This window comes from Sardina pilchardus, chromosome 1, assembly GCF_963854185.1.
Source record: "Sardina pilchardus chromosome 1, fSarPil1.1, whole genome shotgun sequence".
Lineage (NCBI taxonomy): Eukaryota > Metazoa > Chordata > Actinopteri > Clupeiformes > Clupeidae > Sardina > Sardina pilchardus.
In genome coordinates, this window is record NC_084994.1 from 32,554,684 (window position 1) to 32,580,898 (window position 26,215).

Consider the following 26,215-nt stretch of genomic DNA (forward strand, 5'->3'; position numbering starts at 1 on the left):
AGCAGAGTAGGAGTGTACCTGGACTATCCAGCAGGCACTCTGTCCTTCTACAGCGTCTCCTCTAACACACTCACCCACCTGCACACGTTCCACTCCACATTCACTGAGCCCCTCTATCCTGGGTTTTGGGTTTACTCCTCAGTGTCCCTGTGCCAGATCACATGACCTCCTAATCCTGCAGCAGAGGAGAGTCACACACTCCTGTTTACACACTCATATATCTGCGCGTGTGTATTCCTTCTCTTGCCTCATCTGTGTTGCATCGTCCCTCTCACACCTCCTAATCCTGCAGGAGAGGAGACTCCTGTTCACACACTCCTACGTATCTGTGTGTGTGTGTGTGTGTGTGTGTGTGTGTGTGTGTGTGTGTGTGTGTGTGTGTGTGTGTGTGTTTGTAGTGTCTTCTTTTAAGCACTTCTTTGACGCCGTTCAGGTGGTTTCAATACTTTGCTCGTTTATTACAAACATAAATCATAAACGTCTTATACGTCCGTGAAACTAAACTTAGTAAAACAAAACGGTAGTAGCAACTAATATAACCGACATTCGATGAAACAAAGAGAGTAATCAAACGATCAAGAGAGAATATATTGAAAAACCTTATGCCTGCTGGCGTCTCCAAACTTCCACTTCCACTTCCTAAGCATTCAAAACCCAAGCACCTTTGTCTTGCACCTAGGCGCGCGCTTCCTTAATTGGCGCAGGTGCGTTCATTAACACTCTGTGTGCCGGGCACCAGTTATGGCCAAGGCCACGACTACACATATTTTTGGCCAGCAGGGGTCTTAAACAGAAAAAGAACAAATGGCTCCTACACACCGGCCCTCTTATTGGTACCGGGCAAAGGTACAATAAAAACAAACAAAAAACACGGAGCCATACAAAATAAAAATCATTATCAAATTATACATATCAATCAATAAATGTCACATTCCTTTTACACGGTTCCATTCCCCTTATTTTTTTCCTTCTTTTTTTTTGTAAGTTCAAACAAGAAAATCATTTTCAAATGTCCATTGAAATAATGTTTTTCAAGAGCTCATTGATAAGAGTCATTCTTGTGAAGTGTTTGTAACACAGTAGTCCATATGCCATAAGAGGCATGGTGTAACAGAAGAGTCCATTTCTCTTGGTGTATGTTCTGTATTTGTATATGTATGTATACGCGCATGTGTGTACGAATAAATCCGTAGATTTATAGAGTCCATAGTCCATGTGCGCATGTGAAGACTGGAACTATCAGTGTACATGTTAGTCCATACAAGGTAAGTATTCAAAATACACATTCACATTCATTCATTCATATTCACATGTCATTCTCCAATAACAAACAAACCTTTGTAATTGGTCTTTCTAGAACATTTGTCTTTGTTTTCAGAGTCAAACTACGTACCATCCCCTTTGAATCTTTTTTCGTGTCAATAACCCTTCCCAACATCCAAGATGCCCTAGGGGCAATAGGGTCTGCAATTACCACAACATCACCACACATATAGTTTCGCTTCTGTTTAAACCATTTCTGTCTTTCTTGTAAGGTTGGAAGATATTCCCTAACCCATCGTTTCCAGAATATGTCTGCCAAGTATTGTATTTGTTTCCATCTACGTCTACTGTAAGTGTCAGATTTCTGAAACAAACCAGGAGGCAGTGTGGGTTGTGTTTTGAGGAGTAAAAGATGGTTGGGCGTTAAGGGTTCAAGGTCATTAGGACTGTCTGAGATGGTAGTGAGTGGACGACTATTGATGATGGCTTCCACTTCACAGAAGAAGGTGTGAAGGGATTCATCATCCAGTGTTTGGTCTTTAGTTAAAGCTAGAAGTGTTTGTTTGACCTGTTTAATTAGCCTTTCCCAAATTCCTCCATAGTGTGAGGCGGCTGGTGGGTTATAAAGCCATTCTATGCCTTTTTGTTGTAGAGCGACTTGTAGGGTGTGACTTTTGTTCCACTCTTTTACAGCGTTCTTAAGTTCACGGTCGGCCGAAGTCAGATTGGTTCCGTTGTCTGATCTTATTTGCTGTACCTGACCTCTTCTGCTTACGAACCTGCGGATTGCATTTATGCATGAGTCAGTGTCAAGGGAGTTGGCTATTTCTAAGTGAATTGCTCTAGTTGTAAGGCATGTGAAAATAACGCCATATCTCTTTACTTCAGTGCGTCCTCTTTTCACTATAATTGGGCCGAAATAATCAGCTCCAACGTATGTAAATGGTGGTGAATCAGGAGTCACTCTTTCCTTTGGCAGGTCAGCCATCTTTTGTTCTCCTAAGTGTGAATGTAGTCTTCTGCAGAATACGCACTCCGATCGAATCTTTCGGGCCAGAGAGTTTGCTGCTGGTATCCAGTATTGCTGCCTTAGCTTGGCCAACATGTGATTCCTTCCAGAGTGGCCAAGGTGTTCATGAATGTGTTGTAACAACAATTTGGACACATGGTGGTTCTTTGGGAGAATAACAGGGTGTTTCTGAGACTCGGGCATGGCCATTCTGCTCAACCTTCCTCCTGTACGAAGAAGTCCATCTTGCAGAATTGGATCAAGCTTACGAATGTGGCTTTGACGACTTACATGAGCCTTTTCCCTTTGCAGAGCCTCGATTTCATCAGGAAACGCATCCATTTGGGTGAAGCGTATGATTGCATTTTCTGATCTTTTGATGTCATTCAATGTAAGGTGTTCATTCATGCATTTTTTCACTGTTTTCGTCTTTCTTTCCAACAGGTCTTTCTCGATTGCGGAGTTCTTCACGGTAAGTTTGGTAAGTATCTCCTTTCTTTTTTGACTTAGGTTCAAGAGCAAGTCTTTCAGCTTGAGTAGCCATGCAACGGCTCTTGTGAGTTTGTTCCACTTTGAGTGATGGTGAATGAATGCACGGGTAGGATTGTCATCTTTCACAACGACGTTCATGATGAGGACGTTCCTTTTCACTTCCACATCATCTTCTTGTATCTGAGACGCAAGATCAGACTTGGGCCATTCGGATTCAAGGCCTTTGAGGAATTCTGGGCCGTTGAGCCAAGAGCTTGTGTTCAGAAGTGTGCATGCCTTAAGACCACGAGACGCACAGTCTGCTGGATTCAGTTTCGTGTTAATGTATCTCCATTGTTTGACCTTTGTCATCTCTCTGATTGTGTTTACACGATTGGCTACGAATGTTTTGAACCTTTTGTTCTCATTGGGCTGCCCTTCAGGCAGGGACTTCAGGGAGCCCTTCTTCGGGTGATGCACTCCGTGGTGTGGAATGTACCACGCCTTTCCACTTGGGGTCTCCAGTTCACTGGATGGGACCGCCTCTGCATGACCCTTTTTGAGCATTCCCTCCAAGAAGGCTCCATTTCTTAGTTCCTTTGATGTTTCCATTATAGACATAAACTGTTTGTCTTCAACTGACATCTCTGATCTCTCATCGGCTGCCAGTTCTGGGAAGTCTTGGTGATATTGCTTTATCAACAACTCATTCACATCTCTTATAGATATGCGGTTGGCTATGATACACGAGTGACTTCCTTGCCCTTGATGAGTTGTTTCTTGCGTGAGTCCATTCACGACCCATCCTAGAGGAGTTCTGACAGCATATGGCCCATTACCTCTACTGTTTACTACCTCCCAAGGCTCCATAAGCTTTGCAGCATTAGTGCCTATTAACAACTCAATATCGGCATCCAAATGTGGAATCTTCACTTCATGTAAGTATTTCCATTTTTCTACAGATTCTTGTGTTGGTATGTGGTGTTTCGAAACTGGTAAGTTTGCTTGTGTATAGACCTCTGGGAGCTTATGGTATTGCAGTCCTTCCATATTGCTCACTTCTAGGCCAGAGACTACACTGCTGTGAACCCTTTTCTCTTGTCCCATTGTACACAACAGGATGGTGGTGTTTTTACCCGAGATGTTCAGCTTTCTCTTCAGTGAGTCTGTGCAAAATGTAGCCGAGCTACCAGGGTCTAAAAATGCATGGGTGGTTATGACTTTATCTGAGGTTGAGATCTTCACTTTCACTGGCACAATAGAGAGTGTGCATTGGGCTGATGGACCGGCCCTCATTGGGTCACTTTCATTCACAGACACCATAGCGTTACTCAGACTTTTGTTTCCAGCTTGAACATCACCTTTAACTTTGTCTTTTTCCTTTCCAGTAGGAATGTGCAGGATCGTCGGATGCAGCAAAGAACATGTCTCACATTGCATTCTATTTTTGCAGGTTTTGCCTATATGTCCCTTTGTTAGGCAACCAAAACACATCCCATTTATTTTTAGAAATTCGATCTTCTCTCCATTGGGTTGAGTCTTAAAGGTTTCACAATATTCAATTGTGTGGTTCTTATGACAGAATAAGCAAGATCTGTCGTCGGCGGATGGTTTCTGTTTGTATCCAGACTGCGATTCATTTCATTTAGGTGCGGACAACTGAGCAACTGTTGTGGCAAAGCTAGGCCTCCCACTAGGCTTTACTGTTTTTTGTAGCTTAGATTTCGACACTACTTTGGTCTCTGTAGGATTATGGATATCGCCAAAGACTGGATCAAGCATTGTCCTAGATTGTCTCTCAATGAATTCTAGCAAGTCTTTGAATGTTGCTCTGTGGTCATTTTTATCTTGCATGTTACATACATTTGCTCGCCATCTATCCCGCAGCCGATACGGCAGTTTTGACACAATGAGTCTGAGGTTGGTGGAATTCTCAAGCTCTTTCAGTCCAGTAATGTCTTGCATAGTGTTGTAGCAGCTACGCAGAAAGAGCGCATACGACCGCAAGTCATTGCCATCTTCTGGCTTAATGGCTGGCCAGTTTAAGGCTTTATTCATGTAGGCTGAGGCTATTTTGTAGCTATTTCCAAAGTTATATTCCAGCTGTTCTTTAGCTTGTTTGTATGCAACAGTTGGATCCATATGCATGAAGCTACTGACGAGACTTCTGGGTTGGTCCTTTGTGTATTGCTGTAGATAATAAAGTCTGTCATCCATACTGTCAGTCTTCTTTTCAACAAACTGTTCGAATGCTTTTATGAATGTCCTATATTGAAGTGGGTCACCGTCAAATATGGGAATTTCTCTCTCAGGCAGTAGAGCAAGTGCTTGTTGCTTTACTAACAATGTAGTTATTTCAGTGTGCCTTTTCAACACGTCTGTAACATTTGGGTCATTGGCAATTGTGATAACTGAAGTGTCTTGATTGGCTATCTGACCACTAGTATTTGCCTTTTGTCGCACAGTTGGGGTTTGAGGAGTTTGTACTCGTTTGGGTTTTACAGATCTTTTTACAGTGGCAGGAACGTTATATTCTGTTGGCGTGCCAAATCGGTGTAATCCAGACAACGAGAGATGTTCCTCAGCTTCCCTATAAACTTTAAGTTTAGCCTCTGCAACAGCCAGTTCATAGTCTACAGCGAGTTGTTCTTTACGTGCTTTAAATTTTGCCATAAGAGTAGCCTCTTCCACGTCAAGGTCGATTTTGTCACTCAGTGCTTGCGCCTTTGTCCTTGCAGCCGCACAATCAGCTTCTGCTTTTAAACGAGCGCTAGAGGTCCGTGACGCGCGACTGAGAGCGCTTGTCGCTTTACAGCTACGCGTAACGTTGTGAGCTATTTGAGATGCGCTATCTTGCGGTTTAATAACGGAGGCAACGTCATGCTGTTTTTCGATGGGAGCTATTTGAGATGTGATATCTTGGGGTTTACTATTGGTGGCACCAGGGGCGCCTGCAGGAATTAATGCTATGGTACGCACACCAATCACCCCCCCGAAAATATTTTGCTGATATTGTACAATATTTGTCCGTTTCTCGGTTTTAGATTTGTGCATTGGTCAGCAAAAAAATAGCCTACATAGGCTATAACATCCACATGCAATAACACAATTAGAAATTTGAAAGTGATAGTAGCAGCGGTATAAGCGGGATAATCAACTCCGCGCCGTGCGTTTATAGGAAGATAATGCACTTATCGAAGTGTATAGTCCCCTCCGCCTGCGGCGTCGGGTCCTTATTACCACTTCGAACGTGCATTATTTTCCTATAAACGCACGGCGCGTCGTTGATTATCCCTTGCACAATACTCATTTGGACAACGTTACACAGCTAAGTTACTGCTAAGTTACGTTTAGTTTTGTTCAAGCATTAACGTCTGATATTAAACAGTGTTGTAATGCTAGTCTAACGTTCCGACAAGCACACAAATTGTCTACCTAGCTTGTTATTGCCCATCTGGAATCTCCTCTAGCTTTCCTGCCTCCATCTTCCATTCTTTCTCTTTTCGTTGTTTAAAAGAACTTGCGATATCCACGATGAGTATTTGAGTTAGTGATTTAGCGTCACATTGTGTTCTGATAACAATAGATAGCCGAGTAAAAGAAAACAACAAGTAGCCTACTTGCGTGCCTGCGTGCGTAATCTCTCCTGCTCAAATGAAATATGTGCGCGTGGATACAGTAGCTCTGCATTAAGTTAATTTTGATAACGTGTTGACAAACTTCATATAGAAAATTGTAAATAGCCTGATGGCATGGCATGCGGCTAATGGGATATTGTGCATAGTTGGGAAGTTATGGTAGGCCAATTTGATGTGAATACACACGCACAAGGGTAATTTTCTTTCCTTGATGAGTAGTCTCAAGGTACGCACGGTGCGTACGGCCGTACGCCTGCAGGCGCCACTGGGTGGCACCCCACTCCTCGTCATTCCCTTCCTCCATTCTAATACGCGGTTCGCTCTGAACCCATTTTATAACGCCATTCAAAAAGTCATTATAAAACTGATATTTTGGTTCGTACCAGTCTGTGCGATCGGCCTCTCTTTCATAGTCCTCTTTTAACAGTCGCTGCACTGATGCATGCAAGTTATTAAACTCAAGGAAAAACCATTCAAATGCCTTAATTTCTTTGTCAACAGTGTCTTTGTTTTGGCCGGATTCGATAAGTCTGTTGATTTCGTTACGTTTACGAGTTAGAACACCAAGCTTCCCTCTGCGCGATGCAATTAACCTAAACAGTTATCGTTCATCGGAGATATCCTGATCTTCGGACTCTTCTTGAGACATGTTGCAAACGTTAACTCAAAAACTTTAAACACAAAAGTTCATTGTTATCTTATAGTTAAAGTTCAATTCAGCGCAGTAGGCAAAATCAAACTACCACCCCGGCCTGTTCAGTTTGTAAAGTGAGCGCGGCGGCTCATCTTCAAATGCGAGCACGGCGGCCCGCTCACCAGATCAGTCTTATACTCACGAACCACGGAGTTCAATAAACAAGTCAATAAATCCACAGGCAAGCCCAGTAAATCCACAACTCCCGACAGCTAATCCACAAGCTCCCGGCAAACGTAGCTTCCAACTTTCCAGGTACCCACGGCAATTTCCAGCGCAGTAGCACAATACTATTGCGACGCTTCCAAACTGCAGGTGCTCTTCCAATTAGCAGGAGATGTCTCTTACTTTAGGCCGTTTTCTCGACTTTCTGATGGGGTTTCCAACTTTAGGCAGGTTTTTCAACGTTGTAGTGTCTTCTTTTAAGCACTTCTTTGACGCCGTTCAGGTGGTTTCAATACTTTGCTCGTTTATTACAAACATAAATCATAAACGTCTTATACGTCCGTGAAACTAAACTTAGTAAAACAAAACGGTAGTAGCAACTAATATAACCGACATTCGATGAAACAAAGAGAGTAATCAAACGATCAAGAGAGAATATATTGAAAAACCTTATGCCTGCTGGCGTCTCCAAACTTCCACTTCCACTTCCTAAGCATTCAAAACCCAAGCACCTTTGTCTTGCACCTAGGCGCGCGCTTCCTTAATTGGCGCAGGTGCGTTCATTAACACTCTGTGTGCCGGGCACCAGTTATGGCCAAGGCCACGACTACACATATTTTTGGCCAGCAGGGGTCTTAACCCTCATGTTGTCCTCAAATCTTACCGACGTTCGTTGTCCTTGGGGTCAATTTGACCCCAGCTAAAAAAAACTCTCAAAAAATGATTCAAATTATTTTTTTTACCCATTTTTTTTTGTGGTAGGTACTTAACAAGAGTGTAATAACCACTATCAAAAGCCCTACAAAACAATCCCACCCCCCCACACCCCTTTATGAACCCTGGAACCCTGACTGGCAATATGGCCAATCCAGTGTCAACAGCCCAAAGGCTGAGTTTTTGGACTTTTTCAGACCTTTTTCAGACCTGCCAAAATAACTTATATGTAATATGTACTTGTATATGCAATAATGATAATAACTACATGTTCTCATACTATTACAATAATAATATCCATAATTTGTCAAATATTCATTTTCATCATGTTTCATAAAAATGGGGTCAAATTGACCCCAATACCACCAACGTAACTATTTTTTTTACAGGACATTGGAAACATATTTTTGTGCAAATTTCATGTTTACTCTGTTGTACCCTTCAAATGAGGAAAAGTCATGAAACTTGAAGCAAAACAAAAAAAGTGAACCATATATTTTATGATGTTAAACACTGCTTGGGGTCAAATTGACCCCAAGGACAACATAAGGGTTAAACAGAAAAAGAACAAATGGCTCCTACAGTGTTCGTGTTCCTTCTCCTGCCTCCTCTGTGTAGCATCTTCCCTCTCACTGTTCCCCCTGTTCACTGTTTGCTGCTCCCTCTGTTTCTTTTCTGTTTCTTTCTGTGTGCCTCTCTGCTCCTTCTGTTTCGTTGTCCAAATTCTATTTAAGTATCCAAACACGTCAGATATCTGACGCTGTTTTGAATTTCTTACAATATGAACTTTGACCCGTGTGTGTTGTTTATGTTCTGAAGATTAGAAGATGAACACACAGTGAGTGGGCAGGTTTTCTCAGGGCTGGAATTCTTAACCCATCGTTATTTTACATTTATATTCAGATCTGTTTGAGAGTGAGAGGGAGGAAAGGGGAGTCCTTTTATTTGAATAATAAATGAAATATGTTTTTGGTGAATTGATTAAAAATGTCTTTGGTTTTATGTGACAAAGGAGAACAGAATGTTGTCCATAGGAAATTGAAATACAAATAAAGAAAGAAATTAAATAAAAATTGTGTGTTTGTGTTTGTGTACAGTAGAAAGCTGTATGTCACATGTGCATTCTCAGTGAGCAGAGATCACTCCACTTGACCTAATCCTGTGGGCATCCAGATGGGGGTGGAGGGGTTGACTAGTCCACAGATCTCCCATCCACAGAGGAGGTGCCCTTGACCACCTAACCCCCAAATGGATCTGGACACTGAATCCAGCTGCCCTCTGCTCTGTGTGTTTGTGTGTGTGCTGCCCACTGCTTTGTGTGTGTGTGTGTGTGTGTGTGTGTGTGTGTGTGTGTGTGTGTGCTGCCCACTGCTTTGTGTGTGTGTGTGTGTGTGCGCACGCTGCCCACTGCTCTGTGTGTGTGTGTGTGTGTGTGTGTGTGTGTGTGCGCGCTGCAAACTGCTCTGTATGTGTGTGTGTGTGTGTGTGTGTGTGCTGCCCACTGCTCTGTGTGTGTGTTTGTGCTGCTCACTGCTCCTGCTGCCCACTGCTCTCTCTGTGTGTGTGTGTGTGTGTGTGTGTGTGTGTGTGTGTGTGTGTGTGCTGCCCACTGCTCTGTGTGTGTGTGTGTGTGTGTGCGCTGCTCACTGCTCCAGGTGTGTGTGTGCGCACGCTGCTCACTGCTCCTGGTGTGTATGTGCTTCCCACTTCTCCGTGTGTGTGTGTGTGTGTGTGTGTGTATGTGCTTCCCACTTCTCCGTGTGTGTGTGTGTGTGTGTGTGCTGCCCACTGCTCTGTGTGTGTGCATGTGTGTGTCCACTGGACGTTTCCCTTATCTACCCCGTTTTTGGTACATTCTGAGGGGAACAGAAAGGTGACATGTGATGGGGAGCAGCCATTTAGTACTGAGAAGTGGCTGAGAAGGGTCACAACACATGCAAACACCACAACTGTATATTCAGAAAACACCTGCACGTTCTGAGAACACCTTCATAGATGTCACAACACGTGGGCTGCCAATATTCACAGCACAAGCAAACAGGGGAACAAACTGTAAGCTGCAGAGATGACAATGGAAAGGTTTCCAGGGGGACCATATTTGAAGTATGGAAGAGGAGAGTGTTCCTCCTACTGAACGATACTGCATGGTACAGTGGGTCCTCTTGAAACCAAGTCCATGAGCTAAACACAAATGAGCTTCATGAACAAGTGACATTAAACAGGGCTATTGTGTGTGTGTGTGTGTGTGTGTGTGTGTGTGTGTGTGTGTGTGTGTGTGTGTCCAGAGCTGAGGATGAGGGCTCAGCTGCAGAGTAGAGTAGGCAGCTGCACCAGTCCATGAGCTAAACACAAATGAGCTTCATGAACAAGTGACATTAAACAGGGCTATCGTGTGTGTGTCCAGACCTCTAATTTAAGAGTCCTAATGCCCATGGGCATAATTGTATTGCCTCTCACTGAGTGGTATCTAATGACTTTAGCAACCTTTATATCAGCTGTATCTATTCCATGAAAGTGACGCCAACATAATAACATTCATGAATCCAATCAGCTGGAGAAAACAGATGTGGATGAGGCTGGTGTGTGCTGTGTCCTTCATGTTTCTCTGGTCTCTGTGTCCATCTGAGCTTTCAGCAGGTAAGTGCACACCTGCCACCACTGCCCTCAGCACCTGCCCAAGAGAGCAGAGCGGCTGGTCAACACACTCCCGCTGGCCTCTCAGCTCAAGGCAAGAGCGGAGCTACGGAGGGGCAAGTGGAATCTGATGAAGACGCATCCACAGCCCGACTCAGGCGCCGCGTGAAGAAAGCTGTGGCTGCTGTCGCCCCTTGCCACCTCTGGGCCAAGGGCAGGGGAAGATGGAGCAGCGTCCTCAAACCTCATCCCTCCCCAAGCCTCCTCGTCCACTGTGTTGCACCAGGAAACACTTTGCCGGAGCGCTCCAGGCAGTAGGACGTCCACCCAACTCTTTGGCACTGATGCAGAGTCCTGCAAACAGGAGCAGTGTGTTGTGGCGCCATGCTCCTCCAACAGCAGCTTGGACTACTTCCTGTACTCATTCACACAGGCACGCCAACCTGAAAGTGGGATCCGTTCAACACAATGTGTTCAGGCAACTGAGCATGTGGTTCAGAGAAAGGAGTTTAGTGTGTTAGCAGAGAAACAGTGGAGAAGGAGATGACCGGTCTAGGGCACAAGAGGGCTCAAACAGAGGCTTCTCCTCGCCACCATCGCCATCGGCTTACTGTTAAGGGATTCAGCCTGGATGTTTTGTTCCAGATAAAATATAGCATTTCAACAGCAATGTACGCTTCATTGTATGTTTCAATGTATGTTTCATAATGATTCCAGTCATCAGAGTTTAGTGTTTTAGCGATTGTGGAGAGCTGTAATGAGTGCATCCATGAGGAACTGAGGAGTGTGAATACTGTGGAGTGTTTTCTCATTTCATGTGTGAGGAGGAGGAGCTCATGATGAGCTTCTACACGCAATACTACATGAACATGGACGCCTGCGTAGAGATGCAGCAGAGGCCATTTTAGGGGGAGATGGAACAGAAGCCATTTCAAATGCACACATGAATGATGTAGCCGTGCAGGACTTGTGCAGGACACTGTAGGCTGAAGGAAAACACATGGTGTTGAAAAGGCAGCGGCTGGCCCCGGCAGTGGCGCAACTGGCTGGGGCACCTGCACCGTACGCCGGCGACCCGGGTTCGATTCCCGCCCCGTGGTCCTTTCCGGATCCCACCCCGACTCTCTCTCCCACTCACTTCCTGTCATTCTCTCTACTGTCCTGTCCAATTAAAGGCATAAAAAGCCCAAAAAAATAATCTTTAAAAAAAAAAAGAAAAGGCAGCGGCTGAGGCCTGGGTTAATCAGCACAAGCCCCTTCAGAAGCCTGTTCTCAAGTGCTGCAATACATACATACAGTACATACAGTAGCACCTTATCATTGCATCACATGGCCAGTCCATACCAGACCTTTGGAATCACTTCACAAATGTTTAGCTTTTTTGTTGTATTTCTGTGAGTGATTTATATGTATATGTGCGTACAGTATGTGTGTTTGTTGTGTTATGGTTGTACAAGCTACTGGATGCCTAAAATTTCACTTGGGATGAATAGAGTATATTTATCTATCTATCTATCTATCTAGTATGTTGGTGCATACATGTTATATAGGCTACATCACTTCACATATAGCATGTTATGTTATATCGCACAATAATGTGTTTTATCACAGAATAATGTGTTTTACAGCAGAGTAATGTGTTTAGAGTTCTGTCCAGCTGATGGCTGGTCTGGCGACCCCCTCCCAAGTTGTGTTTAGAGTTCTGTCCAGCTGATGGCTGGTCTGGCGACCCCCTCCCAAGTTGTGTTTAGAGTTCTGTCCAGCTGATGGCTGGTCTGGCGACCCCCTCCCAAGTTGTCCACGGGCCCTGCTGCCCCTGTGCTCCAGCCCTCACTCTGAGCTCCTCCTGCTCAATCCTGGTGACCTCTGCAACAACAAGGTCCTTCCTCTCCTTCCTGCTTGCCTTGGACCATAGGATGGGTGGGGCGCTCCATCCGAGGCCTGGCCGCCCTGTCTGGAGTGGACCGTGCCCAGCACGTGTTGATGCTGCAGTCTCCCCATCAGCTTCTGCACCTCCTCCTTGCACCTCCTCCAGCTCCTTCCAGTCTCAACTCTGGCGTCTGCATCAGCCACTGCCCTGTGGGAGGAGTCCCTTAGCTCCATCCCCAGCCTTGCCTTCTCCTGCCTGTAGCCCAGGGTGATGGAGTTCAGGGGGAGCTGGAGTGAGCTCCATCCATACAGGCCAGCAGCTGAGAAGCAGCGCGGTAGGCCCAGCCATTTGATGAAGGATGAAGGAGTTGGCTTTTGCCTCCGTCTCCATCTAGGCCTGTCGCACCTCCAGCGGTGCCTGTGGTGGACTGTGCACGGCAGGGGCGTCCTCTTCCCTGAGGCCTAAACTGCCCATTGCCCATGGACTTCATATTGAGCGTTAAGATGGCTGTGGGTAAGGATAAGAGCAGGTCTGAAGTGGATGGTAATTTACTGCAGTCAGATGTGGATATTTTATGTGCATGGTGCCAACTGTGACCTGACTGGAATGCGTAGAGAGCTTGTAAGCACGCATTCAAACTCATGGAAGATCATGAGGAAATGCAGTACCACTTTATGACCACAAGTGTGTAGTGTTTACCTTTTTATAACTGTTCTGAATATTTAGCATTGGAAATGGATGCATGTGACTTGTATGCTATATATTTAGTTCATTATGCTACTTGAGTATTTCGTTTTACACCTGATTGTTTATGTGTTATGTAGCCTATATATATATATATATATATATCATCACCATGTAGACCTGTGCCTTTAGATAGAGCCTACAGATTGGAAATGCAAGTGTATGTCTGCTACATTCACCTGCACATTCATATGAATATTTATGGTGTAGCCTATTCATGTTTTAACACAATGTTACCTTTAGGAGTCTTTCCATTTTTTCCCCACACACATCACACTTATAGCAATTGTAATGATACAAGTAGGCTATATAGGAATAACCAGAATGGCAATCAAATTCATAGCCTTCCTTAGCACAGCTCAGGACCTACAGTTCACTCTGCTTCCTCTGCTCGTTATTGGCTCACTTATGATCTTGCTTTAATAGCCTGACCAGCCAGAGGGGCGTCTAGATTTCTAGGCTAAATATTGGTGGCTGTGTTTAAAAATGTGGTGTGTGGCCTATCGGCTGGAAACATTTGCCCACGTGATGAACGCGGAACAGGTAAAATCGAAAGTAAATCTCAAGAGACATCGTATCAGAATCTGGTGTTCTGTCGAGAAGATTTCGGACGTTTAATCGGGGTAAGTATATAAAGTTAGTTAATGTAAGGTTGTGATCGATTACAGAGAAGCGTTAAATGAAGTCGGTTTCGTGGTCGGGAGATAATTAAAGAGGGACACCAGTCGGAGACGTCATGGATATGTTCATTGACCAGTCCTACATTTCATATCACCGTTTAGACTCTGACTTTAGCCTAATTTGCGTTGTGACTTAAGTCAAATAGGCCTTAATGTAACCCTTGTACAATTATCTGCCCAAATGGATCAACTGAAACGTAGATAATACAGTACATCTATAAAAGACCTATCTATAAAGGTTATTAGGCCTGCAGACAGACAGGTAGGTAGAAATGGCCTACAGTACATCACAACGACACGAATCTGCCAAGAATGGATATGTAGGCTACTAGCCAGTAGCATAGTATAGGCATAATTGTTATAGGCCTAGCCCCAATCCTATACCATGTCTTAAATTAAAGCATCAAAGAAAAGAAAATGTTCAATTTCAAGGCTCAAAGGTAAATTCGCCTCTTTATCGTGGGACTGCTGTCATACTTCGACACTAGGCCTACTACTGATAAAAAAAACGAGACCGTTGGTTGAACTGCAGCCGATACCGAGTGACAACGACCGAGTCTTTTAGGAAGCAAGTCTGAGTCGAGACCGAGTCTTAAAGGAGTCAAGGCCACATCAAGACCAACCAAATAAAGGGTTTTTCATAATTTACATCACCAAGGATCATATAACAGTTCAATTCCCAAAGGGTAGAGAGGGGATTGTTGGCTACAGGAGCAGTCTAGCACACACTTAGCCTATCTAAATAACTTCTTTTCTGATTTACTTAAAGACAAGGAGGTCAGCTGAAGTAAAAAATTAGTAGGCTGTCAGCATGTTGAAAATGTTGAATTTTGACACTAATGACAGCAATATACCTGGATTTCACATTCATTGTATCAGATTTAATTGAATCTGCAACCAATTAAACATCATTAACACAATTTAGACAATATTAGGCCTATACCTTAAAAGTGTAAGTTTATAACTCCAATGCAGGGCCTTTTGTATCTTTCAAAACCTTTGCACTGCTCAGCATAGCACCATAGGATATATTTTAAAGCCAGTCAATATTATAATATTCTATTAAAATTCTTTGATTGGAGCTGTATTTGTGCCTGTTGCTCATATAGCCTAAGAGAGCCGGAACGTTTTTAATGCTTTTAAAAACATAATTAGCGAGATCGTACCGCATTGAACGCTAATATTTTGTCACTAGCAACCAAATCTGTCATCTGTCAAATACAGTTGCATGTTCAGCTCTGAACAAAAACATTCAGGAATTATTTCTACAAAACGGAAACGTGCGTCCCGCCCGGTCGGGATGAATGAAACTGGCATGGGAGACGCTATGTTTAAAGTTTAAACTAGCCTGTGTAAACCTCAGACAATTTCAGTATTGTACAACACGTGAATGAATAGCCGTCACAAGTTGTTGTTAGCTGTAGGCCAGATGGCACAAGTGTTTGTCACAACAAATTACAAGATGCAGTGGGCTATGCATTCATAGTAGACGAGTGATTAAAAAAAAAAGATAAAGCGCTCAAAAGTGTTATGCCGCTCATCCCACACATTTGGTAGATTCAACGGAGAACCATTCCTGTGAGAGTCGTCAAATCTAGCAAGGTTTAGGCTATTTGTGTTCGCAGTCACTCTGAGATATGCGTGGCAGTGGCACCTGACCTGATATCAAATACTCATGCTGAATGAGCGCGTCGCCTGTGCGCATAGGCCAACTCGATTTGAAAAAGTTTCTTTTCTTTATGCGTTCTACAGAGAAGGGAGACTAGCGGCTACGGTTTGGAATGACATGGAGAAAACATGACAGAGTAATACGGCGAATATCACTATACATAATATAGTTATTTATTTATTTATTTCTTGAAGACGCTAGTTAAGGCGGCAGCCCTGTGTTGTTAAGGCGGCCGCCTTAGCAGGAAAGCGCTGCGGGAAACCCTGCATATAGTAGGCTACTAATAAATAATACTTATTTAGTAAGCATTTAATCAGAAACCTCTCATCAAAAACATTTTCCTCACCTCTCTTTCTCTCTCACAGATACACTCTATGTTCATTTTCATATTGCTTGATTAGGATGGATCTCCCTCAAGACGGTGAGGATGCTGTTGGTGGAAATCAGACAGGCAGAGCAGCACGTGCCGTGTCCAGCCACGTGTCCATGAAGAATGAGGAGCCCGTCACTGATGGGCATCAGGGGGTCAGCACAGGAAGAGTGCTGTCTTATCCAAGGTGAGTTGTTTCCACTGATGGGCATCAGGGGGTCAGCACAGGAAGAGTGCTGTCTTATCCAAGGTGAGTTGTTTCCAAATTTAAAGACATAGGGTGCCTCTCATTCAGCCTTTATAAGTCCTCCCTCGCTCCTCGGGCCTCGATCCTAACTGATCTACATAAAGAAAGATAGAAGAAGGGATAGATTATCCCATTGTTGCCGCCCCATGTCTTTGCTAGTTTGTGTCCTAAATTATCATCAAGGGGTGTTGAGGTGCATGATCACAAATTTCGATTCTGAAGCCACTGAGCACCAATGGCCAAAAACAATCTGGTCTCAAATGAAAGATGCAATATTCAATTGTATACAGTATTACAGCACTGCATATGTAGAGTGCACTGTCAAGAAGTCCAGTGATCTGTCTAGTGGGGAGACCCTAGCAATGATCCACGGGAACACAATGCAAACACAGTGCTGTATGCTAGCTTAGATGATGAATGTCCTTAGGGTGTGCATGTGTGCGTGTGCGTGCGTGCGTGCGGTGCCCAGCTGTGTGTCCATGAAGAGTGACCGGTCCATGCATCACCCTCACAATTTCAGCAGTGCAGGATCACAGTCTGATCCAAAGTGAGATTTCAGCTTTTGTATCCATATGCAAGAGTAGACAGGAAACCACCTACAGCCAAGAAAGAGTAGCCTGATTACCATCGACTTTCAAAGGCTCTGCGAGACTTTAGTCTGACCAACAGCCTGTGCTAACACGGTTTCTTGCCAGCGCTGGTTGACCCGCCTCCTTTAAGTGCCTCGGTTTGCTACTGGTAGATGTCAGAAAGCGGATTGCCGAGTTTAAACCAATAACAACACTCTTTCCGCTGCCTTGAACACGCCTCTACCCAGAGCCGTTGGAGCTGCTCAAAGTTGATTGGTTCTCGACCAAAGGGGGCAGTTCCGCAGATTTCGGGAACTCAGAAATCCTTCTCAATGAGCAGTTGACCAGACCAGCAGCAAAAGCCTGAAGGCGTTGCGTCACTGGGAGGGCGTGCCAGGCTAAAGAAAGAGAGTGTTTTTCCCTATATAGAGGTGCATCTCAAAAAATGTGAATTTTGTGGAAAAGTTTATTTAAAAAAAGTGAAGCTTTCATTTTAGATTCATTACATACAACGTTAGCTATTTCATGCCATTTTTGTTTTAATTTTGTTGATAACGAAATTAGAATGAACATGACATTATACACAATTGTTATAAATTGGCAAGCACTGAGCAGAAACAAACCATCCAGACAGAAAGATTCTGTTCATTAAAGCAGGTGGGATTTGCAGATTCGCAATGTTAAATGTTTGAAACTAAAACTAAAACTTACACTTGGATTTGCGAAAATAGAGCAAGCAACTGACATTTCGCTTTAATTTTAATTTAGTCTTTTTTTTCATTTGCATTACCATTATTGAGATAAACAATGTTGATAGATAATTTGTGTCTAAATCTCTGTTGACAAAATTAACATTGTGGTGTGTGGTCCTTAGTATACAAGCATGTGTGCACACTCACTTCTTAACAGCACAAATCATATTCTTCTACCAACTCTCATCTGCACCTCCACTGTGGTATGTTTTCCTGTGACTGTATGTGTGCAGCAATTGGCCTGTCTTCAGTGTCAGTTGCTGTGAATGATGAATTCCTGTTCCTGTGGATTTAGGAACATACTGACCCAGGATCAGTCCAGGTGTGTAGTGTGTGAGCAGCTACTGAGGGACCCAGTCACCACCAGCTGTGGACACAGGTTCTGCAGGCAGTGCATCAACAGCTACTGGAGCCAGTCTGGTCCATCAGGAGACTACAGCTGCCCCCAGTGCAGAAAGAGACCCAGAACACAACCCATTATGAACCCTGACATGACTCAACCACTGTACCCATCTACAGACATGGCACAGCCTCCATCTAACCAACACAGTGAAGTTCCTCCATCCCCACACACAGACACGGGGCAGCATCCTCAGTACTCAAACTCAGCCATGGGGCAGCACAATCATCCACACATCCAGCACCCTCTTTATCCACACATCCACACGGCACAGATCTCTCCACAGCCTCCCTTAGATGTGCACACAGTCATGACAGGCAGCACCCATCTGCAAACTGAGCATGTTCCAGTCAAAAGGGCCAAACTAACAGGTACTAGAAGATATGTGTCCAAGAGCAGGGCTTGCGCATGATAAAAAGACTATTTATTTAAAATAGATAAAAATGTTACGCACTCTATTAACTGTTAAGGTTTTATCTGATACAAGTACTTTCGAAAGAAAACTGTGTTGTAGAAATACTGACCAATTAGTTATGAATTATGTTTATCCTTTGGTTTGTTTGTTTGTGTCCTGCCAAACAGATGACCGTGTTCTGAACAGAGTACTGATGACCCATAAAGCCAGCATGAAGAGGAGGTTTGAGAGCATATGTGAAGGCATCATAAGGTCAGGGACTCAAACACTCCTGAACAAGATCTACACAGAGCTCTACATCACAGAGGGAGAGAGTGAAGGGGTGAATAATGAGCATGAGGTTTGGCAGGTAGAGTCAGCATCCAGGCCACAAACTACTGATGACACAGCAATCAACTGTAATGATATATTCAAGCCCTTACTTGGACAGGAGAGACAAATCAGAACAGTCATGACCAAGGGCATTGCTGGCATTGGAAAAACCGTCTCAGTGCAGAAGTTCATCCTTGACTGGGCAGAGGAGAAAGCTAATCAGGATGTAGATTTCATGTTTGTGCTTTCATTCCGTGAGCTGAATTTGGTCAAACATGATCAGTACAGTCTTCACAGGCTCCTGCTTGACTTCCACCCTGAGCTTAGAGAGCTACAGAATGGTGAATACAAAGACTGCCACATTGTGTTCATCTTTGATGGTCTGGATGAGAGTCGACTTCCACTGAATTTCCAAGGGAACCACGCGTTGTGTGATGTGACACAAACATCATCAGTGGATGTGCTGATGACGAGCCTCATTCAGGGACCTCTTCTTCCCTCTGCTCTCATCTGGATAACCTCTCGACCAGCAGCAGCCAGTCAGATCCCTTCTCAGTGCATCAGTCAGGTGACGGAAGTACGAGGGTTCAATGACCCACAGAAGGAAGAGTATTTCAGGAAGAGGATTAGTGACCAGATTCAAGCCAACAAAATAATCTCACACATTTTGGCAACCAAGAGTCTCCACATCATGTGCCATATGCCAGTCTTCTGTTGGATCTCAGCCACTGTCCTTCAGCAGATACTGGAACAAGATGATGGGAAAGAAGCCCCCAAAACACTGACTGAGATGTTCATACACTTCCTGCTCATCCAGACCACCAGCAAGAAGCAGAAGTTTCAAGAAGAAAGTGAGACAGATGGACAGAGGCTCCTGGAATCACACAAGGGTGTCATATTGAAATTGGCAGAGCTGGCTTTCAAGCATCTGGAGAATGGCAATCTTATGTTCTATGAGGAAGACCTGAGAGAGTGTGGCATTGATGTCAGTGAAGCTTCAGTGTACTCTGGCATGTGCACTGAGATCTTCAGGGAGGAATGTGTGTTTCACCACAAGAAGGTCTACTGCTTTGTGCATCTGAGCATCCAGGAGTTTCTGGCTGCACTGCATGTGTTTGCCTCCTATCTGAAAGAAAACACGTTGGATGCAGTTCTCAATAGAATTTCCTTGAAGAGACTTCCTAGTCGAGACCATAATGATGAGGAGGAGGAGGAGAGTAAAGGGAAGAAAGGACAAGAGGAGAATGGAGAGGAGGGGAGAGAAGAGAAGGATGAGGAGGAAGAAGAGGATGAGGAAGAAGAAGAGTATGATGATGACAGTTATGATGATTATGACAGTTATGACTATGACGATGATTGTTATCATGATAATACTTTGTATAATCTGTTGAAAGGGGAAGTGGATAAGGCTTTGGATAGCAAGAATGGACACCTGGACCTTTATATCCGCTTCCTTGTAGGCATATCAGTAGAGCAGAATCAGGCCCTTTTACAAGGCTTATTTCCAAGCATCCACAACAGTTCAGGCAACATCAAGAGCACATGTGAATATATCAAGAAACTCAACAGGAAGGATTCTTCTCCTGAAAGATACATCAATCTTTTACACTGCTTATTTGAAATGAACGATCACTCTCTACATCAAGAAATGCAAGTGTATTTGACATCTCCAGATAACCTATCAGGTGAATTGTCACCTGCCCACTGGTCAGCACTGGCCCACATGCTTCTGATGTCTGACGAGGTGCTGGACGAGTTTGACTTGAGCAAATACAGAATACCAGAGGAGGGACAACACAGACTGATGCCAGCTGTGAGATGCTGCAGGAAGGCTCTGTGAGTATAATAAACACATCACAATTCTGAAGTTATGTATAACAAACAGGTACTGTACTGTACATCAACATTTGTTTTGCATTTATTTCAAAAGTGTGACTTTCATGTATTCGAGATTCATAACACAAAGTGAAAGTCAAGCCTTTTTGTTTTAACTTTGATAATCTCAATCTTGATGATTACAGTTTACAGCTCATGAAAAAATATGAGAATGAAGATTTAATAATATACTGTAGAAACCTAGGAAGAGCTCTACTCATCTATTTAAGTCAAAGTTTTAGTAAAGTTTCCTGACCCTTCAATCCCTCAATCAAGACAGCGCAATGTACTTTTCCAAAATATTCTAATTTTGCGGGATGCACATGCACATATTTCCTCACAATAAACACGTCAAGTATTTTCAAGTATTTATTTTTAGATACCTCAATTCATATGTTTATTCTCCAGTTTTAATAGTAAGTGTTTTAGGCCAGGGTATCATCAGATAGATGTAGAGTAGAGTATTATTTAATTGTCAGATATACAAGCTTTCCTCAGTGTTACGTTCCCATCATGATGATACTCCATCTCGGCACCAGGTGGTATCTGGTCACGAAATGGTCAGTAGCAGCACTTAGGCCAGGGTAGCATCAGATAGATGTAGATTAGAGTATTATTTAATTGACGGATACACAAGCTTTCCTCTGTAATTACATTTCCATCATGATAATACTCCATCTCGGCACCAGCAGATATCTGGTCAAACTCTTAATTCAATGCACAGGATGTACTTGCACCTCTGTTATAGTAACACTGATCAGCCTTTATAATTTAGTGTCTGTGGTTAGACACTATACAGTAATAACTGTAATTGTACTTGGGTTTCATTCTCTACTGTAATCTTTGTATGTTTGGGGGTCTTATCCCTCTTGCAGACTTGCTGGCTGTAAGCTAACAGAGAAGTCCTGGGATATCGTGGCCTCCGCTCTGCAGTCTGCAAACTCCCCCTTAAGAGAGCTGGACCTGAGTCAGAATGACCTGCAGGAGTCAGGAGAAAAGCTGCTCTCTGCTCTACAGAGTCCAAACTGCAAACTGGAGACACTGAGGTTAGTAATATTGTAGACTAATGACATACACATACTGCCAAACACAGGCTATGTTTACCAGATTGATATATCTTTTCTAATTTCATTATTTGTAAAGGATAGTATATAGAGCACAGAATCCACACAGTGGAACATTTAGGTTGATATGGCATAATTTTCTCTTTAATAACTGTATGTTGTGAATAATAATACATACATGTTTGGTCTTCAATTAATACTTGTAATGTGGGCAGCAGTCTGATCATAATTTAAAATTACAATTGAGCTGGACCTGAGTCAGAATGACCTGCAGAGGTCAGGAGAAAAACTGCTCTCTGCTCTACACTAGTCCAAACTGCAAACTTGAGATTCTGAGGTCAGTGATATCCTGAAAGCACAGAGGTCTTACTGTATCTATTCTGTTACATGATGTATGTTCTTACAGACTTGTTGGCTGTAAGCTAAAAGGACAATTTCTGGCCATGACACTTCAGTGGGCAAACTCCCACCTAAGAGAGCTGGACATCAGTGACAGTAAGCTTCAGGACTGTAGAGGAGAACTGCTCCATCAACCACTGAATCAAGACTGTAAATTGAGGTCTGTATTTTGCACAGTGCACACAGACTGGTGCATTCTGTTGGATCTAAAAACTGTTTATCTTTTATTCATTGGCATTTTATATTTGGGAATGTAAGAAGTACAGAGGACATGTTGCTTATACTGGTTTCCTTTCTCACTGTAGACTCATCAGCTGTAGACTCAAAGACAGCTCGTCTAATGTTGTCGTCTCAGTTCTGCAGTCATATTATTCTCAACTGAGTGAGTTGGACATGAGTGGCTGTGATCTGCACACATCAGACGAGAAGCAGCTCTCTGGTCTTAGAAACCCAAACTGTCGACTGGAGAAACTGAGGTCAGTATAATCTGAAAGACAGTTCACAGAGGCCTTATCTACAGTACACATTCAAGTTTAACTTTATTTGTCATTCTAGCCATATTTGTAAAACATCTACAGTGTACATTTGTAATCAGTTAGAAAATAAAGTTTAAAAAAAAAGCTGTTTTAAAAGTGACAATTCAAAAAAGATAAGTGTAAAGCTAACAAATTACAATCAAGTTCTTAAGTTCAGATGCTTAAGAATATACAGAATAATGAGCATAATAAATGAATACACCGAATCGTTTTAAATCCGTACCCACTTATACAACTTGTGTGTCAGTTACAAAGAGTTTAACAATTGTATGGCCTGTGGAATGAAGCTTTGGCAGCTTCTGACTGTTGTTGTTTTTCTGAAGCAATGTGTCCTGCCAGACGGCAAGAGAACAAACAGTCCATGTGCCGGGTGAGAGGAGTCTCTTATAATGCAGAGAGCTTTCTTCCTGCACCTGCACCAACTCCACACTTTGGACATACAGTAGATTATACTGTCACTGTTCTGAGATGCTAGACTCAAGGCATGAGTTTGAGAAGCACTGGGTTTTTAATGTCCATGTTGGTGTGAATGAACTGGTCCCAGACCTGTCTAGTATAATACTCCCTGTATAAAGCCCTGTCAACCGTAGAGTGTATTAACTAGACACTGAAAACATCACTCGTCATGCCTCTCTGATTTCACTATTTGTGATTCTCTGTTACATGGTTTGTGTTCTTACAGACTTGTTGGCTGTAAACTGAGAGGAAGATTTCTGGCCTTGACTCTTCAGTGGGCAAACTCCCACCTAAGAGAGCTGGACATCAGTGACAGTGAGCTTCAGGACTGTGGAGGACAACTGCTCCATCAACCACTGAATCACGTCTGTAAAGTGAGGTCTGTATTTTGCACAGTGCACATCTTGTTTTCTGTCTTTTCATGTTTGGAGTGTAAGGAGTATAGAGGACCTGTTGCTTAAAGTGTTTTCCTCTCTCACCACAGACTCATCAGCCGTGGACTCAGCTCCCGTGAGGTTGTGGTCTCAGTTCTTTCCTATATTTCTCAACTGAGTGAGTTGGACATGACTGGTTGTGATCTGCAAACATCAACAGAGAAGCTGCTCTCTGGTCTTAGAAACCCAAACTGCCACCTGGAGAAACTGAGGTCAGTAAAACTCTGAAAGACTTCACAGAGGTCTTATCTACACATTCAAACTTTCAAATAATTTTGACATTCAGACTTAGAAGCATAGAAGCATTTTGAGAAACATTTGCTCTGATTGTTTAGCCTGGATGCCAGACCGAAGTTTAGCCCCGCCTACATCCTTTTTCTGCAGGGAACTTCGGTCTGGCACTGCTCCTTTCAGCTAACCTGACTTTCGCCAGATCCTATAGTTCGCTGTCTGCTTCACACAAGGATCTGGGACTTCGCGATAGGAGATGTATTTCTGAAGGCGGGTCCTTGTAAAACATCCTCGCATGTGATTTGATAAACCACTTGCCTGTTATCTTGAATGACGTGCTAGGCTTCTTCAAGCTCTTGCCAAACTCGGTCGGAAGAAGAGTAAAAACATCCTTGCCACCAATAAATGTCTTCAAAACTATTCTCTGTTAATCTTTTAAAGAATGAATACTCGATACAGTAGATTCGACAAAACGGTTGAAATAGCAGAATCAATCAAGTCAAGTCAAGTCAAGTCAAGTTTATTTATATAGCACATTTCATACACAGAGGTCATTCAATGTGCTTTACATAAACAAAAACCAAACAGTAATTATAGCAGATAAAAGCATAGATGGGCAAAGAGTAATAGTAGTAATAATAATAATAATAATAATAATAATAAAAAGATAATAATAGAAAATAAAAACAAAGCATAAATCAAGATCAAATCAATAAGGAATAATTAACATAAAAGACTCCAGATGGAATAATTAAGAGACAGTTAGCAGAAAGCATCTGAGAACAATTTGGTCTTAAGTCTAGATTTAAAACAGGCTGCAGTTGGGGCCTTTTTAATGTCATCAGAAAGTCGGTTCCAAAGCTGAGCCGCATAGCAGCTAAAAGCTGCTTCACCATGTTTAGTTCTAACAGCAGGTGTTACTAAGAGGTTTTTCTCCTGAGACCTCAGAGGACGAGAAGGTGTGTACTGCTGAAACATGTCTGATAGGTATTTAGGTCCTGCTCCATTTACTGATTTATAAACAATTAGTAGTGCTTTAAAGTCAACTCTGTGACATACTGGAAGCCAGTGCAGAGATTTAAGAATTGGAGTAATGTGCTCAGTTCTTTTTGTTTTTGTGAGAACCCTAGCTGCTGCATTTTGAATCATCTGCAGCTGTTTGATAGTCTTTTTAGGAAGGCCTGTGAAGAGCCCATTGCAGTAATCAACCCTGCTGGAGATAAATGCATGAATGAGTTTTTCTAAGTCATGTTTTGACATTAGCCCTCTCAGTTTGGCAATATTTTTGAGGTGATAAAAAGCTGATTTAGTTATCATTTTCATGTGACTGTTGAAATTTAGATCACTGTCGATTAATACACCGAGATTTTTAACAGTATCCTTTGCTTTCAATCCTTTTGTTTCAAGGAGAGTGGCAACCTTAATTCTTTCCTCCTTTTTACCAAATATAATTGCTTCAGTTTTTTCTTTGTTCAGCTGAAGAAAATTTTGAGCCATCCAAGTGTTGATTTGTTCTATACACTGACATAGAGATTCAAGGGGACCATAGTCTTTTGGTGACAGAGCTAAGTAAATTTGTGTGTCATCTGCATAGCTATGATATGAAATCAAATTATTTTGGATGATTTGTCCAAGTGGGAGCATGTAGAGGTTGAATAATAGTGGCCCCAAGATCGACCCCTGGGGAACACCACAGGTCAAGGATGTTGGTGTTGAGGTACAGTTGCCGATGGCAACAAAGAAGCTCCTTTCTTGTAGATATGATTTGAGCCAGTTTAGAACTATGCCTGTAATTCCAACCCAGTGTTCTAGTCTGTGTAGTAAAATATTGTGATCAACAGTGTCAAATGCTGCGCTAAGGTCCAGTAGCACTAGGACTGATGTTTTACCAGAATCTGTGTTGAGACGTATGTCATTGAAAACCTTAATGAGAGCTGTTTCAGTGCTGTGATTTGCCCGAAAACCAGACTGAAAGTAATCAAAATACCCATTTGATGTTAGGAAGGTGGTTAGTTGATTAAAGACTACTTTTTCAATAATTTTGCCAATAAAAGGTAGATTGGATATGGGCCTGTAATTGTTTAACATGGAGGCATCCAGATTATTCTTCTTGAGCAGTGGCTTTACAACAGCTGTTTTTAATGACTTAGGAAAAGTGCCAGACAGCAGTGATGTATTTACAATGTGAAGGACATCTGAGGCTATAAGGTGAAAAACAGTTTTGAAGAAATTTGTAGGCAGAGTGTCTAAGCCACATGTGGAGGAGCTGAGATTCTGTACTGTTTTTTCAAGTGTTTCATGGTCTATCAAGTTGAACTCTGACATCAAGTTAAGCTTCCCTCTATTTGTAGCTGGAAGTTCCAGGTGTTGAAATTGTAATGTAGCAGATATTTTGAGTCGGATTTTGTCAATTTTACCTTTAAAAAAAGATGAAAACTCATTGCATTTATTAGTTGAGAGAAGTTCGGGCGCTAATTGTGAGGGAGGATTTGTTAACTTTTCGACAGTGGAAAATAAAACGCGAGTGTTATTTGAACTCCTACTGATGATGTTAGAAAAGAAAGACTGTCTTGCTTTGCATATTTCAGAGTTATATGTGCGGAG

General features: G+C 42.8%; 2 protein-coding genes across 3 annotated transcripts in view; both read left to right on the plus strand.

Moving 5' to 3' along the window:
- Positions 1-9,006, plus strand: part of LOC134078197 (NLR family CARD domain-containing protein 3-like) — a 38,550-nt gene extending 29,544 nt beyond the window's left edge. Inside the window, exon 22 of the mRNA XM_062533942.1 lies at positions 1-9,006. This exon is cut by the window's left edge and continues 425 nt beyond it. Within this exon, the coding sequence (XP_062389926.1) occupies positions 1-165 (165 nt within the window). The 3' untranslated portion in view covers positions 166-9,006.
- A 4,751-nt stretch (positions 9,007-13,757) lies between these two features.
- The window catches only part of LOC134088578 (uncharacterized), a 69,665-nt gene continuing 57,207 nt past the window's right edge, over positions 13,758-26,215 (plus strand). For both annotated transcript variants that reach the window (XM_062542600.1, XM_062542609.1), the window contains exons 1-9: positions 13,758-13,825; positions 15,953-16,108; positions 17,785-18,260; positions 18,472-20,452; positions 21,367-21,537; positions 21,962-22,114; positions 22,260-22,430; positions 23,173-23,325; positions 23,431-23,592. In XM_062542600.1, the coding sequence (XP_062398584.1) occupies positions 15,954-16,108; positions 17,785-18,260; positions 18,472-20,452; positions 21,367-21,537; positions 21,962-22,114; positions 22,260-22,430; positions 23,173-23,325; positions 23,431-23,592 (3,422 nt within the window). In that variant the 5' untranslated portion in view covers positions 13,758-13,825; position 15,953. The remainder of the gene's footprint in view (positions 13,826-15,952; positions 16,109-17,784; positions 18,261-18,471; positions 20,453-21,366; positions 21,538-21,961; positions 22,115-22,259; positions 22,431-23,172; positions 23,326-23,430; positions 23,593-26,215) is intronic.